A 16,788-nucleotide genomic window follows, 5' to 3' on the forward strand; every position below is an offset into this window, starting at 1 on the left:
TGACCTCCCATGTTTAAGAAGGATGAATTCAAACTGGAACAGGTTCAGAGATGGGCTACTAGGATGATCCGAGGAATGGAAAACCTGTTTTATGAAAGGAGACTCAAAGAGCTTGGCTTGTTTAGTCTAGCCAAAAGAAGGCTGAGGGAGGATATGCTTGCTCTTTATAAATATATCAGAGGGATTAATATTAGGGAGGGAGAGGAATTATTTAAGCTTAGTACCAATGTAGACACAAGCACAAATGGGTATAAACTGGACACTAGGAAGTTTAGACTTGAAATTAGACGAAGGTTTCTAACCATTAGAGAAGTGAAGTTCTGGAACAGCCTTCCAAGGGGAGTAGTGGGGGCAAAAATATCTGGCTTTAAGACTAAGCTTGATAAGTTTATGGAAGGGATGGTATGATAGGATAGCTTAACTTTGGCAATTGAGCTTTGATTATCAGCAGATAAGTATGCCAGAGGTTAGTGATGGGATGTTGGATGGGATGGGATCTGAGTTACTGCAGAGAATTCTTTCCTGAGTGCTGGCTGGTGAGTCTTGCCCACATGCTCAGGGTTTAGCTGATCGCCATATTTGGGGTTGGGAAGGAATTTTCCTCCAGGGCAGATTGGCAGAGGCCCTGGAGGTTTTTCGCCTTCCTCTGCAGCATGGGGCATGGGTCACTTGCTAGTGGATTCTCTGCAGCTTGAGGTCTTCAAACCACAATTTGAATACTTCAATAACTTGGACATAGGTTAGGGGTTTGTTATAGAAGTGGATGGGTAGGGTTCTGTGGCCTGCTTTGTGCAGGAGGTCAGACTAGATGATCACATTGGTCCCTTCTGACCCTAAAGTCTTTGAGTGACAGAACCGATATGTTGGTGTTTGTGTCTATAGAGACAGATGGTACCGAAGATTTAGAGTGCTCTGAGGTGGGTGCCAGAGGAGTCAGACACTTAGGCTTGTTCAGTACAGAGGAAACCATTGGGGAAGGTGCTGACAGTAAAGCTGTGCATCCAATAATACTGGCCTGGAGGAATGTTTCTCCTTGCCCTCTTGTCTGAATAGTACTGATGCTTGGTCAGAGCAGTGTTTGCTCTTGGAAGAGCTTCAGGGCTATCCAGCCCCGCCGCTATCAAAAGAGTCCTTTGCCTCTACAGTACTAAGCCAAAAAATTTAAGCTTCTGAAACAGCTGGGAGACAGATGTCATTTAGGAACAGGCTCCTTAAGAAGGAAGTTGGAGCTTCTCTTCCTGGGACCGTTCAAGGAAGTCTCTGGAGTCTTCCCCTTTCTGGGGACAGTTGAACCAAGATCAAAGGGGTGCTGGATCTGCCCAGAGACTGGTGTACCAGCGGAAGGGGGTGTTTCCTGACCTGGCTCTGCAGCAGGACAAAGGAAAAACTCAATCATTAGTAGCTTCAATTTTATGTCCTGGTTCCTGCTTGCTCTGAATTTAAGGATCAGACAGAAGTGATACTTCTGAGGGACGTGCAAATCTCCAATGCAGCAAACACATTTGGAGTGGTTGCTAATCAGAATGGCCTCCCAGCAAGTGAGACAACATCTGAACCCTGATGAGCTGGCCATGCCTTTCCCAAGGAAGACAAGCCTTCCCAGAGGGAGGAGACAGGAACAAAACTAATCCTCTCAACTACTAAACTATCAAACTATCTAAAAACTAAAAACTCACTACTAGGAGGAAAAAACAAACTTTTAGTTGAAGCCCATTCAAGGCGGATATGCTAAAGCTCCATCTCAGGCTGTGACAGTTAAGAAGAAGCTGAGGGCAGTTCATCCATGAAGCCCCACATAGCATTGGTTTGGGGCATGAGGGTGTGCAGGGCACATGCATGGGTCGAACAAACACTGCTAATGAAAATCTCCAGTTGAAGGTGTGTGGGATGCATGCACACCTGAAGTGCAGCACATACAGGGACACTATTCCATAAACCACCTTTAATTTCTGGGAGAGTTGGGCAGCTCCTGAAACACAACCTAGCATTCCTACCAACAGTTTTATCAACCACGAACCCAGGTGTGTGTTTCCCTGAACAAGGTCCCAAAAGATTTTTTTTCCCCTCAGTATGCCTTGGTTTATTTAACTCTCAAGTCCTCCCCCATCCCTCCCCCCTCATTGCATAATATTTATGCCTTAGAACCAGAACGCATGCCCTTGAAAAGCCAGCATTTAAAAAGAAGGGTTGCTAAAGAACACAGAGGAGTGCCCTCTTCCATTCAGTGGCTAAGCGTGCTATGTTGGGAGCATTTTTCTACCTCTTTTCGGGCCCAAAAAGAAAGACATCAAAAATAGAACCAACACCTCTCAACAAGTAATGTAAAATATTAGTTGCAGGGTACTCTATTAGCTAAACACTTCTACACATTCCAATTATGCAGATCTTCACACCCACAACTCCACATTTGTACAGCCTAATCACAACTTACTAACACTGCCTTCACTTTGGAGCATTCAACCCTACAAAAACATTTTTTCATTTCTCTTTAACTCCCTTGAGTAGGCTGTAAAATGCAGTCACACATTTTGGGGAGTCAAGGAAACATACAGCTTTACAAACCAAACGAGATTTCAAAACATTTAAAAGAAGGAATTGCTCGGCCTGCACAACAGCAGTCCACTGGGAAGCATCTCTTCTGGTCCCCTTCGCATCTAATACATTCAACACCATTCCCACAACTTATTACAGCCTGACCCACACAAACACTCATCACAACAAACCTCCACACACCATCTTGTTCTACAATCCAATACACTAACTCACCCCCTATCCAAATACATCTGACAAGCCAGAACACTTACCCACACACCCTCAACATAGTATAACTATCCAATACACCATATCCACCCACCTAAAATTCCATCCAAGCAACTCAAGACACACACCGTCCCCATAACTCAATGCACCTACTCTTCTTAACTCATACACCTCCATCCATTATAATACATACACAAACCCTAAAACCTGACACATCTACCCAAGCCTAATATAATACACCATACAAAACTGCACCTTAACATGCAGTAAAGAGTCATGTTGAAGTTTCTATTGCACTCACCTACAAGGGTAAACATGTCCGAAATCATGCTAGCTTTGATCTTCAGGTCCAAAGGAGCATCACTGTCCCCATATGCAACAAGAGACAGGAGGAGTCAGTTATTTGGCAGTTCATGGAAAGCATCAATGCCCAACACAGATTCCCTTTCATCATATTCCCAGTGGATCAGTTCTCAGAGAGCACAAACCGAATGGAAGATATGGGGAAAGTCTAGTTGATTATCTTTGTATCACAAAAATAGTGGATGAATTATGTCTGCCTCTAAACACTGTATCTATTCAATTATAATCCGTTCCCACATTCCCTTTGGGCATCATTTGGGGAGGGCTGTTAGCTCTTCTTGGGAAGAGACTGGGTTTCCATGTACCTCTACAACACATAGCAGAATGGGTGTAATTGCAATACGAATGTTAAACAGTAACCACCCATCCATATAAAATGACAGATCAATGGATGCTAAGAAGCAGTGAACAAATGATCAGAGAAAGTAGATGGACCCTGAAGGGGTCAGACAGATACAGGAGTCAGATAGAAGGGGAAATGCAAAGCATGTATGTCCACAGAGCTAAACTGAAATTCATCTGGACTGAAAAACAGGCTAAGCCCTGGCAGCCAAGAGTTCTGTATTGTAGGACCATAAGGACACTATGCTCTGTGGTTCTGTGGAAGATGAATGGGGTACAGAGGCTGGCACCAGTGGCAAAGTAGCAGGAAAGAGGAGAGAATGCAATAATACTAGGTCAGGTATGCAGGCATATATGTATGAAACACTGGATCAGAAAAATAATTTCAGTGGCTACAATCTGAATGGACTTAAGACATGGGCAAAATGGGTACTGGGGAGGCTAGAAAGGAGGATGTTCCAGTAACAGACAAGAAACTGCATGGACAAGTTTATAGCTGTGTGGACAGGGAGGAAGGGACAGATCTCTGACACATTGTGGATTTGGAAACAACTTGTGTGAGAGAAGAAAAATGAATAGTCAAATATGACCCTAGGTTATGAGATATTAGCCATAGTAACAAAGAAATAGTTAGAAAGCAAACAGAACCGCAATTGGACTCCTTCAGAATTCCTGATGCACCCAGGTCACTATGAAAAGGAACAGCAAAGAAGATCCACTCTGTAAGCCCATTAATAATGGAACAATATACCATGGATTTCATTCAGCCATGCCCGCCCAGGGCATGCACTTGGTGTGGCCAGAGATTCCGCCATCTTTACTGAGGTCCCAGCCCTTTCATTTCTTGAAGCTGGGAATCACTTACCAGGCCAGGGATGGGGATAAGTTCACCTCCAGTAGCCAGGGCTTGAGAGTAGCATCAATAAGGACATCAAAACCATACAGCTCTGAAAACACAAATGGTGTCATTTTCATACACAATAGCAGCCCAGAGAGCCCAGAAAATGCCCAGTTTGAGCCTCTGTTGGGGCACTCCTGCCAGCTGACTCATCCGAGGCTTACCGATCCCTCTAGCTCAGATACCCTCTCAGATGGGAGTCTGGCTTCCCTAGAATGGGGGCTAAAGACACTACCAGCTCTGGGGGAGTCCAGAAAACTAGCCCCAGGAAAACCTGGAGAAAGAAGGATGAGAAAGGGAGAGGCACAGGCAGGAACAGCAAACAAAGGTAGAAGAGAGAAGAAGAGAGAGGAAGAATTAGAAACACTTGCCTCCCCACGACCTAGCTGTCCAGACCCTAGCATGTGCAGAATTGTGCTACCTACATTTTCACACAGAGGCATAAAGCAACGCAATCAAATCATCCCATCTTCCAACACTTTCATTAACTCCACTTTATTTCCAGGATCCTATTTAAAACAAAAATTCACCCTCTTTGCTTTTAAAACCCTTTATGTCTTCCCTAGTCTGCCACATGGACCTCCATTCTTTTTACCATCACAATCTCTCCATTTACTCATCTAGCACTAGCTTTCCCTCTGTACTCCCACATAATCCCCAGGTGGGTGCAAGATCCTTCTTCTCTGTAGCTCCTGCCACTTTGACAGCCTCCCAGTAACTTCACTTTACTGATGCTCCACCACGTTGCAAATCACTGTTAAAAGAAAAAGCCTCTCGCTAAATGCTCTCTCACTCAGAATGTATTACATGTGCTAGATGCACTCCTCTTTAATTGGTGAGACTGAAGCCAGCTTCCCATTCCAGGACTGATTTTATTCCCTTCTATACAGCACATTCTCTCATTTTGGGACACAACTTACAAGAAAGATGGTACAACAAATATGACTGAGTAAGTTGGCACCAACGCAATTTCTTGGCACACCACTAAGTGTTAGAGACAGTTAACACCAGCGCAACTTATGCACATTCTTTTTAAATATTGCAGAACATGGGATTGGCACAGGGGAAGGATTTCCATTTAATTGATCAGTTACAAGAGCAATAGAATTACTGTGCCATGCTGCTCTCCTCGAATTCTGGCCCCAGCATTTTGTCACCTGCTTCACATTCATGCGGGCTCTGGTGAGCTGGACTGTTTGACAAGATCCTCCTTTGCAGGCAGCTGTTCAAGAGCTCATGTAGCTTGCGACAATAAGTTACTGAGCTACTGGGGGGACTTGGAGGAGAAGGAAATGGCAGCACAATTTGTGAATGTTGCCTGCATGTTTTTCTGGGCCCTGTAGCCAGACACTGAGTGGGAAGCAAAACAGCACAGAACTAATCAGTTGGTCCAGCCCAAGAAAGTGAGGCTGATCTGCATCAGGGTTTCTTGTTTCCCAGGATGGGAAGGCTCTGGCAGGGGAGAGGGAAAGAGGAGGAGGTTATGAGTGTGAACATTTAAGGGTTTTGAACAAGAAAAAAAAAAAACCTCATGTATAAGCTAAGCACATTCTTCCAAAAGATAGTCTAAGCTAAAGTGAGGACTCTGTAGTTTCTAGTGTACAAAACCTGAGGGACAGCCAAGCAGCTAGATGGAAAAGGTGAGTGGGTCAATAGCAACTGCTGGTCTGCAACCTCTCAAACTCTAAGCCAGGGGCGGCCAAATTTTTTGGCCCAAGGGCTGCATCTGGGTATGGAAATTGTATGGCAAGCCATGAATGCTGATGAAAATGGGGGCTGGGTGCAGGAGGGAGTGAGAGCTCTGGCTAGTGGTGCAGGTTTGGGATAGGGCCAGAAATGAGGGATTCAGGATCCAGGAGGGGGCTCCAGGCTGGGGCAGGGGATTGGGGTGCACATGTGAGGGCTCTGGCCGGGGGTGTGGGCTCTGGGGTGCAGGAGGATGGGACTGAGGGGTTTGGAGGGCAGGTGGGGGATCGGGGTTGGGGTACTGCAGGGGGTCAGGGGTGCAGGCTCTGGGTGGCGCTTACCTCAAACAACTCCTGGAAGCAGCAGCATGTCCTCCCTCCGGCTCCTACACGGAAGTATGGTCAGACAGCTCTACATGCTGCCCCATTGCAGATGCTGCCCCTGCAGCTCCCACTGGCCACAGCTGACAGCCAATGGGAACTGCAGGGGTGGTGCTTGGGGCAGGGGCAATGTGCGGAGCCCCCTGACTTCCCCTACCTTAGCTATCAACTTCACTTCCATGTGTCTCTCCATCATTCTCTCTCACTCTTTTTCCCCCTTTTCCCATCCTTACCCCCCATCCCCTCAATGTCCCATCCCTCCTTTCCTCCACTCCTATATATAAGTGAAACTAAGAAGACACTTGCTAGTCAGCATCCTGATTATTCTGCTTGTATAGCATTCCTTTCCCTATCTTTTGTCTTATTTATTGACATACTAAGTTCTCTGGGGCAGGAACCAAGTCTTACGTGTTTTTGTACATTGCTGTTGCTGATTTATATGCTGCTCTTACATTTATAGAGAGGATGGGATACGTGTGCCAAACGGGACCAAGATTGATCCCTTTTACTTTTACAGGGCATACACTGGATGCTTCTACCACAAATGCTTCTACACAGTTCTGCAAGAAAAGAGTAAGCTAAAATGGGGGGGGGCATTGTGAGCAGGGGTTTGTTGTTTTCTAAATGATCTATACACTCTTGGGCTTTCTCTCTATATAAAGAGCAATGGTGTTTTAAAATCCAGTGTCACATCTGTGTGTTATATGCTACATCTATCACATGCCCCAGAAGAGGTAAATTGCAAACCTAGACCATTCTCAGAGCTGGAATTTAAGATCTGGGGATATGGGGAGGGGGGCGGGGGTAGGACTAGTCCCAGGAGCTGGAAAGCAGGACCAAGAAGTCTTAGCTGTCAGGGGAAGTACTAGGCAGATGACCCACACTCCATGAATATGCCTAGAGATCCCAGTTACAGGCAGGGTCTGGACTCCATTCAGACTTCTGATGCTTAAAGCAGCACTTGTCAATCAGGGATCTGTTGCCCTCCCTCCAGTGATGCTGCAAGCTCGTTGCAGGGGGCCACGGGGCCCTAAAGCTGAAGTGTGGGGGCCCCCCAAGGCCCAGCACACCATGGGGCTGAAACTGGAGCAGAGCCGTGGGGAGCTCTGAGCCCAGATGTCCCCTAGGGGGATGGGGGGTGAAGCCAGGAACAGAGGCACAAGTTTGAAGCCCGCAGCTCTGGCACCCCCACAGGGCTGAAGCCAGGAGCAGAGCCATGGGTCTAAAGCCCTGATGCCCCTGCAGGGCAGAACCACCCCCTTCACAGCTAAAGCCCCATCTCTCTTCTGCCTGGTGGCTGAAGTCCAGAAGCCCTGAGCCCTGCATGGCTAAAGCTTCAAGCTGCCCTCATCACTCCCGTGACTGAAGCCAGGAACCCAGAGGCCCCTCTGCTGGCCCCTGGAGTTTTTATAGTATGTTGCTGGGAGGAGCCTCAGAAAGAAAAAGGTTGAGAACCCCTGGTTTAAGGCATATGGGGACTTGGTGTTTGGATCCCCTCACAGCAGTTTGGTGAGAAGTCCAACAGGTGGAGCTCAGTTAGAACTGAGATATTCAGCACAGTGGGCATCCTGACACTGACTGGGAACTACTACACACAAATCCTAGGTAAAAAAATCCAGCATCCCACATCCCCTAGAAGGGTTTCATTAGCCTACGTCCCACTTTTGAGAATGAACCAGGACGATTTCACACTGAAAAATGCCTCACTCTCACCCCATCTTATCTTCATCTGCAGGCAAAGGTACTGAACTCACAGGTAAGCAGCATAAAGAGGGGAAACCCCTGTGAAAACACCAGAGAGCAAAAGTGTCTCCTCTGCAGCTGTAGCCAGGATGCCTGGCTGTCACTTCCTGTTGTAGAGGGATCAGAGAGAGCAAACTGATTGAAAGATGACTGTATGCTAGGATTTCCCTTTAGTTGTGTCAAGGGCAGCATCAGGTCTGTGACAGCCCACCTTGCATCCCAATGTTGAGGAAATACGGGGAGCTAGCAGATAGGCAATCAGGTTTCCTCAGATCCTTAACCTACTCCCCTTCTTAAGCTACTGTGAACCACAAAAACCTATTTCATCCTCATACAATTTCAAAGGCTCAAGCAAGATATCAGAAGGCAGCATCTGATGCCAAGTCTTAAGAACATGAGCTCCCACTCAGCAAAAGGATCACTGCAATCAGGGCTCCCAAACCCACCCCCCCAGAAGGCTTAGGGTTATCTCCCTCCCTTACAGGGGAAAAGGAAGCTTTCCTGCATAACTAATAGCAAAGCAACGCTTCTCATTCTTTACCAGCCAAACTCTTTTCCATCCTCATGCAGTCTCCTGGAAGGTGTGAGGTAGCCCTAGAGTCTAGCCACAGGTCAGCTCCCCAGAGTGCACAGAGGTATAACTCAGCTCTGCAATCCCCATAAGGAAGACGGGGCTTAGTGTTCAACATGGCTAAGCTACTTTGAAGAGGACATTACATTTCTTTTCATTCCAAAGGAAGTTCAGAGCTGGCTAAATGCTGCCTCCACCACTCTTTAATTCTCAGCATCCTGCCGCATGAGAAAGAGGGTACATCTGCAGATCCAGGTACTGCTACAGCATTAATCTCCCTAACAGCCAGGTGACCCTCAGAATTAAAAACAAATATCACACTCCTCATATGTAGGAGTGAGTTAGCTGATTAGATAACAAGGGGTGTAACTATGAGGGAAAGCCACACCAAAGCAAAGTTTTAGATTTAGTTCTGAGTTGTGTGAGGTCCAAAGTCATCCTTCTCTGTTGAAGGAATTTCAGACTAGATCCAGTTCTATGAAAGTACACTCACAAGACACTCGTTATTACTTAAATTTAATTGATTCAGTGGAACAGAGTCATTGTAGAAGGTTATGGCTGCAGGAGAGGTGATCTTTCAGGCAGCTTGGACCAGTCTTATAGAGGGCTCTAAATATCAGGACAGGGACTCAACCAGTCTATGTATTCACTCAGGAGCCTGAGCCAAAGCAGGGACAAGAGCAGCAGGGTGATGGTGCATGACAACCATGGCAAGCTGCTGCATTTTATACTAGGTGAAGCTTTTCAGCAGGAAGGAAGGATTTATTCCTAGAAAATTAATTGTAATAATCAGGCACAGAGGGAGGGACACACACACTCAAGAACTGCAATAATATTGTGGCAGCTTGCAGATATAATTGGGCATTTTTCTTTCATAATGGTTATTTAGGCCTCCAAGAGCAGATAATGGAGGATGTCAGATACAGTCTTCAAAAGCATTTCCCAATTCCTATCAGCATCACCTTAATCTTGCTTGGGCTCAGCATTAGCCAGCTGCTCTCATCCAGGTGTCAATTTCAGGTAGGCCCTGCAAGTGCTCTGAGATGGTAGTTAGCACTCAGCTCTACTTTTTATGTACAGTGCAATCTGCATATTTTGGCACTCCAGTCCATGTTGTCTCACCAGCTCCCCCAATGGTTCATATAGATGTTGAACAACATAAGGGAGAGCACTGAGCTTTAGGAGACTCTACAGGTGAGGACTTCGGAAGTTGAGTGACAGTTGCTCAAGACAACCATCTAAGGTTGCATCTGAGAAAGATAGGAGTCATTTCAGGGCCTTTCCCTTCATCCCTACAGCTTCTTAGATGTGGTATAGGAATATTAGTTCATCAAGGGTATCCTTGGCTTCCAGCTGGAGCAGAGTTTTCCAAAAATAATTAAGTTAGAGCGCAGACCACAGTGCTAGTTTCTTCCTGCTGTCAAAGGAAAGCTCTTATTTCTGCTTGGAGAAGGAAGTGGTCTAATCAGTGGCTCTCAAACCAGGGGTACATGTAGCCCTGGGGGAACAACAACTCATCTAGACATTTGCCTATTTTTACAACAGGCTACATAAAAAGCACTAGCAAAGCAGTATAACTAAAATTTCATTCAGACTATGACTTGTCTATACTGCTCCATATACTGTACAGTGAAATGTAAGTATTACATATATTATACACACACACACCCCAATTGATTTTATAATTATAGATAAAATGAGAGTAAGCAATTTTTCAGTAATAGGTGCTGCTTGTATTTTTATGTTGAATTTTGTAAGCAAGTCATTTTTAAGTGAGGTGAAATGTGGGGGTACATGATACAAATCAGACTCTTGAGAGTGGTACAGTAGTCTGGAAAGGTTCAGAGTCACCAGTTTAAATCACAATAAGAGAATAATTAATTCATTCTCCTTCAGCTCTCTTAAAACTCTCCTCTGCCATACAGCATTCTTTGAAAACTTTGAAACAGTGACATGCTGGCAGACTAGGTACCAGCTCGTGCCAAAACCCCAGGCCATTTGACTTGTATATCAATATAGATTAAAGTGGTTGTTAATTGTATAAGAATGTATTTAGTGTACAAATTTCATGAAAACTAATGGGATATTAATATATTATTTTCATTTATCTGTAGCCTGTTATAATATAATAAAACCTTTACATTATATATACACACCTCTAAATAAATAACCTATCAAATGAGAAAGAAACCTTGCATAAAGAAAGTGAAGAATTTTAACAAGAAAGTACTAATTTCTGCACATATGAAGGCAAGTGGTCATTGTGTGTGATAATCAGATATCAAAGACTCTAAATGTACTCCTCTCTCTCTCTCTCTCTCTCTCTCTCTCTCTCTCTCTCCAGTCAAAGAAAGAACCCATGTGGGTGGTGACTATCAGCTTATTTTCTATAAGAAGCAGTTACAAGTATGGATTCAGGTAAAGATCCTGTTTCTCTGGATTGTTTGGACTCTTACAGGGAAGGGTACCAAATGCAAAGCAAAGATGCCCCCAGACATCTCGGTACCCTGAAAGACTTTTGGAAAACAGGTCATTTATTACATTTGCCACCATTTTGGAATTACAGACTTCTTAACCTGTACATATATTCTAATCTCTCAATAGCTTATTTATTTCTTTTTCTTAGCTAATAAATCTATAGTTAGTTTACTATAGAACTGGCTACCACCGTCATCTTCGGTATGAGGTCTAGAATGCAACTCGACCTGGGTGAGTGACTGGTCTCTGGGGCTGCAAGTAACTTGGATTATTTGCAATTTTTGGTATAAGTGACCATTTTATAAGTAAGTTCAGTTTATCTGGGTGGAGAGAGAGAGTGGAGATGTAAAGGTATTGTCTATGACTCTATGGTAAGGCTGTTAGAGTGATCCAGAGTTTCACATTTGGTACTGCCTTGGCGAAATCTAATTATAGAACACACCACCTGGGTCAGGGTGTCTACCCTGCTTTGACAGTCTTCACTGTGATAGGAACTCATGGTCAGGAGCCACTTGAGAGACAGAATGACAAACTGTTAGGCTGCGGGTGTACTAAGACTATCACTCATGCTGACCAATATTGTTTCCTTGCACTCCCTTGTCTGTCTGTATCCACCTGTTGTCTCCTTGTCTTAGACTTAGACTACAAATTCCTAAGTGCTGGGGCTACCCTTTTGTTCTGTTGTATACAACAGTGATCAGCAACGCTTTGGCACAGGGCCCGTCAGGGGAATCTGCTGGTGGGCCGGGTCAGTTTGTTTACCTGCAGCGGCCACAGGTTCGACCAAGATTGCAACTCCACTGGCTGTAGGTTTGCCGTTCCAGGCCAATGGAGGCTGCAGGAACAGGCGGCCAGCACATCCCTCAGCCCAAGCCACTTCTCGCAGGCCCCATTGGCCTGAAATGGCAAAACTCTGGTGTACAGCATCTACCACAATAGGGACCTGCTCCATGACTCGAGCTCCTCTGTGCTACTACAGTATAAATACTGATACAGAGACAGTTCGTACACATACCAGCCAGAAGATCCAGTCCAGGGTTAAGGCTGGCAGGCTGTAAGAGACTGGAGATTACCTGTGAAAGAGTTACGGTAAAGGCTCAAAATATAGCCTAATACACCATCTCATATTAGAGGCACCATCTGCCTGGATATTGACACAAGCCGACACAGAGAGATTTGTAAACTTCATTGCGACATTGAAAAAAAAAACACCTCTCTATCTCCAGGAAGCCTTTGGTGTCTGGAGATCAAGGAAGACCAGCAGAATTCCAGGTTAGTGTGGTGTCTGGATTTACAAATTAATGGATTAATGCAAAGGATTTTGATTAGCTGCATTTGAGCTGAGAAAGAGCCTACAGCACCTTCAGTTTACTCATCATGGAGTGTAGACCAGTGATGGAGAGAGTATTCTAGGGGGCAAGGTGAACATACACTAGTTCTGCAGTACCAGCCAGGATTCCTGTGATGCAGACCATGGAAGGACAATTTATCAGCAATAAGATCATGGGTGGTGTGATCCAGTGCTCAGGGCAGTGGTCCCCAAACTAGGGGGGCACAGAGGAACGCTTGTGAGGGCACAGGAGGCCCAGGCCAGCACAACCCAGTCGCACTCTGCCCTGGCCCTGCCTCCAGCCTTGCCCCCACCCCACAGGCTGAGATCCATTCCTGGCCCAAGACCTGCCCCCAGCTGTGGCCCCCTTACCCCTGCCTGCATCCCTCCCCCCCTCCCCACTGGGAGCTGCAGCATAGCCCTGGCTCCTGATGGGAGAGGGGGGTGCAGACAGGGGTAAGGGGGGGGCATAACACTGAAAAGTTTGACGACCCTTGGCTTAGGGGAAAGGTTGTGTCTCATTACATCACATTAGTTCTACATACCCACTATTAGAAAATGACACATCCTTTCTTCCAAGAAACAGTTGTTCTTAAGTTCTGTGCAAAGAGAAAAAAAGTTTCCCCATCTCCATATAGCATCCCTGGAAAGTCACTGGATGGCAAAGGATGAAAAATGGCCAGCAGACTTCAAAGGACATGCACTAATGTCCTGTATTATATCCAAAATGATTGAGGTCATTGAGAGAAGCACTAGTTACTACAAAAGAACAAAGTTGTCTGTGGGAGAGGCGCAGGAGCTCCTGCACTTCCATACAAACCTGGGACTGGTCCACTAGGTTCCACTTCAAACGCCTGTATTCATGCCAGTCAGTCATAGTGAGATGGTCAAGTGGACCATTCAGCCACCCAAAATTCTCCAGGTTCAAGTATGAAACAACCAGGAGTAAATTCCAGGAGAATCTATGTGACAAGTTCTCACAAGCAAGAAAACCCATTATGCCCAGCAGAATCTACACTATCATCTGGGGAGTGGTAATACTCACAACAATGGACAAGAGAGCTGCAATATCCACTGAGAGTTCATGATAACATTAAGTCTCAGTAGAGCCAACCAGTAGTGCACGGCTCTAGAGTGGCATCAGAGCACGCATGAGTGTCTGTTTCTACTATACCACACCTTGACAGTCCCATGAAAGCCTGCTAGCAGCACTGTTCTGAGCAATTCAGCCCTAGGACACCCTTTCAAAGCTGTTCTTGCTTAAGACACTATATCACTGTCCTGCCAAGATCAAGTAATATCCTGAGTATTCTGGTCTTCCCCTTTTGAGGGTGGAAAAAATGCAACATCCTAGCTGCTGGACTGATCTTTGCCAATAGTGAGAGGGGACCCATTATATTGCCTCTTCTTCAGGCTGTTTCAATGAGTGCAGAGAAGGGTTGTAGCACTGGAGCCTTGCTGCCTTCACGCCATCCCCGATCAACCACCCTGGGGAAAGGTTGATGTTTGTTTCAAAGTGGGCCTCAGCACAATAGTAGGGCCTTTCTTAGCCCACCCAGAAGCCCAGACTCCAGGAGGCAAAAACAAACAAACAATGAAGTCTTTAACTGGCTTGAACCCAGGCACTCCAAAGTCACTGCCGCCTCATACTGAATCACCTCTGCAAAGGCCTATCCAAAGTACTATCCCATCCTCCCTCAAAGTTAACCTGTTGCTGTCAGAGCCTGTATCCTGCAGCTTTCCCAGAGCCTGCATAAAACACAGGTCAAGTTGTTAGATTCTCTGTTTGGAGGAAATTAACACCTTCACCCCTTATCTCCAGACTGCATCCGATTCCATGTGACACTAGTTTGACCTTGCTCCTCTGCCTTTTGGGAATGGGGAAGGGAGGATGTGTCCATTTCCCCTATTACCTCCAAGGAGCAGGACATTCCTTCCTGCACAGAGGACATATGGAGTATTAGAGCCTCTCCACAAGAATCCCATGCACTGCTACAGGCTGGGGACCCGACTGGCTAAACAGCAGTTCTGCAGAAAAGGACCTGGGGATTACAGTGGACAAGAAGCTGGATATAAATCAGCAGCGTCCCCTTGTGCAAGAAGGCCAACAGCATATTGGGCAGTATTAGTAGGAGCATTGCCAGCAGATCAAGGGAAGTGATTATTTCCCTCTATTCGGCACTGATGAGGCCACACCTGGAGTATTCCGTTCGGTTTTGGTCCCACCACCACAGAAGAGACGTGGACAAATTGGAGAGAGTCCAGCGGAGGGCAACGAAAATTAGTAGGGAGCTAGGGCATATGACTTACGAGGAGAAGCTAAGGGAACTGGAGTTATTCAGTCTGCAGAAGAGAAGAGTGAAGGGGGATTTGATAGCAGGCTTCAACTACCTGAAGGGGGGTTCCAAAGAGAATGCAGGCTGTTCTCAGTGGTGGCAGAAGACAAAATAAGAAGCAATGGTCTCAAGTTGCAGTGGGGGAGATCTAGGTTGGATACTAGGCAACACTTTCACTAGGAGGGTGGTGAAGCACTGGAATGGGTTACCTAGAGAGGTGATGGAATCTCCTTCCTTAGAGGTTTTTAAGGCCTGGCTTGACAAAACCCTGGCTGGGATGATTTAGTTGGTGTTGGTCCTGTTTTAAGCAAGGGATTGGACTAGATGACGTCCTGAGATCTCTTCCAACCCTAATATTCTATGATCTTCTCCCTGAATGCATTACTGTATTACTTTGACCTTAGAATACTGGCATTTTCCAGACTGCCTGCCAAATGAATGCGTAGTGAGAATGTATATATAATGTCTGCAGCCAGACCACCTACGCCTGTGATTCAGTCACATTTCTCAAGCTACGTAGGGTCAAACCAGGTCATTGCTTCAGTGAGAGAACCCACACACAGAAAAAACTCAGGGTGCTTCAGAAAGTGGTGCTGGTGATTTAAGTAGGTGGCATTCTCCTTGCTGGTTCAAAAATCAAAGCAGTGCCCCAATGGGATGACAGGAGTCACTATATTTACACTTAGAAATGCTGACTTTGGAATGAGACAAAAATCAAGGGCCTGATCATTTGTGGTCATTAAGGACCCTGTGATTCTTTTAACTGTAGTTCAGTGAGTCCTGGGATTCTGGCCAAATTCTAACTCAAGTAATTACTTCTGCCCCTAAATTCCCACTGCAATTTTTATTGGAAATTGCTTTTTTCTTCTTCACTTCCTGCCTTAAAGTTTTGGAGCAAGCTGTGCACTGTTGAACAGCAGTCACATCCCATCCCAGACAGGGATGCATTTTAGTATTAGGGAAAGCAATTGTTTGTGTAGTGTTTTGGGATCCTTCAGGATGAAGGGGCTAGAAAACTGAGAACTTGATTAGGCAGAGGAGTCCTCACCACAAGGGAAAGGGCTTCAGAAGGAAACCAAGCTTGCTACCTTGTGTGGGTCTTTCTAGAGTTGGTGCAGTCAGAAGCTGCAAATGCCCCAGAAGACGAGATTCCTCTTATAAGCATGTTTCTAAAGCCAGACCAATTCCATTACAGGAGAAGTCTTCTTAGGGAACAATCTGGGGCAGCCAATGACATGGGCTCAGGCTTCATAGATTAGCTGGTGAACCAGTTCAGGCAGCTTTATCAGTTCTGAGCCCCACAGCTCAGTTTCCTTGAGAGCCACAACTTAAGAATTTCACTTGCAGCCTAATTTTAATGAGGAGTTAAGAGCCATTTAGAAACCACAAGCCACAGCCAGCAGGAGCATCAGCTGGCAGCTGCATAGACCAAAGCAACAAGTTCTCACAGCTTTGTGCTCTCCCACCCCCCACAAACATGGCTGCAATAAAATTTATACACCTCCCCTACAATGTTCTTCTATGCTGAACTGCAGACCTGCCAGTGAAACTGCTCATGAGTAGGCAGACGATCGGTAGGACTGGTTGCTGTTAGGACTTGGCAGGCTGGCCAGCTACTGCCACATTCATTGCCAACATTCTCCCAAAGTCCCCAGCAGTACCCCAACCAGGTGGAAGAGGAGAGGAGTGTCTAACCTACAGAATGAGCATATGTGAGAACCAGGATGGCATGGGGAAAGACTTATCTCCAGCACCATAGAAAACTGGGCCAGGAACACAGTGTAGGCCAGCCTCTACCCCATCCCAACAGAGGAGAGAACAAGGTTCCGGAGTATGACTTGACTAGAGAGATCCTCCAGTAAGCTACAGTAAGGAGAAACTCCAGTAAGCTACAAAGATAA

At 45.9% G+C, this 16,788-nt stretch overlaps 1 protein-coding gene across 1 annotated transcript in view; it reads right to left on the minus strand.

The window, feature by feature from the left end:
- TTLL5 (tubulin tyrosine ligase like 5) overlaps nt 1–16,788 on the minus strand; it is a 254,241-nt gene that overhangs the window by 180,502 nt on the left and 56,951 nt on the right. The window contains 2 exon segments of the mRNA XM_030559099.1: nt 3,062–3,123; nt 4,331–4,412. Of these exon segments, the coding sequence (XP_030414959.1) occupies nt 3,062–3,123; nt 4,331–4,412 (144 nt within the window).

Source organism: Gopherus evgoodei, chromosome 4 (genome assembly GCF_007399415.2).
Source record: "Gopherus evgoodei ecotype Sinaloan lineage chromosome 4, rGopEvg1_v1.p, whole genome shotgun sequence".
NCBI classification, from domain to species: domain Eukaryota; kingdom Metazoa; phylum Chordata; order Testudines; family Testudinidae; genus Gopherus; species Gopherus evgoodei.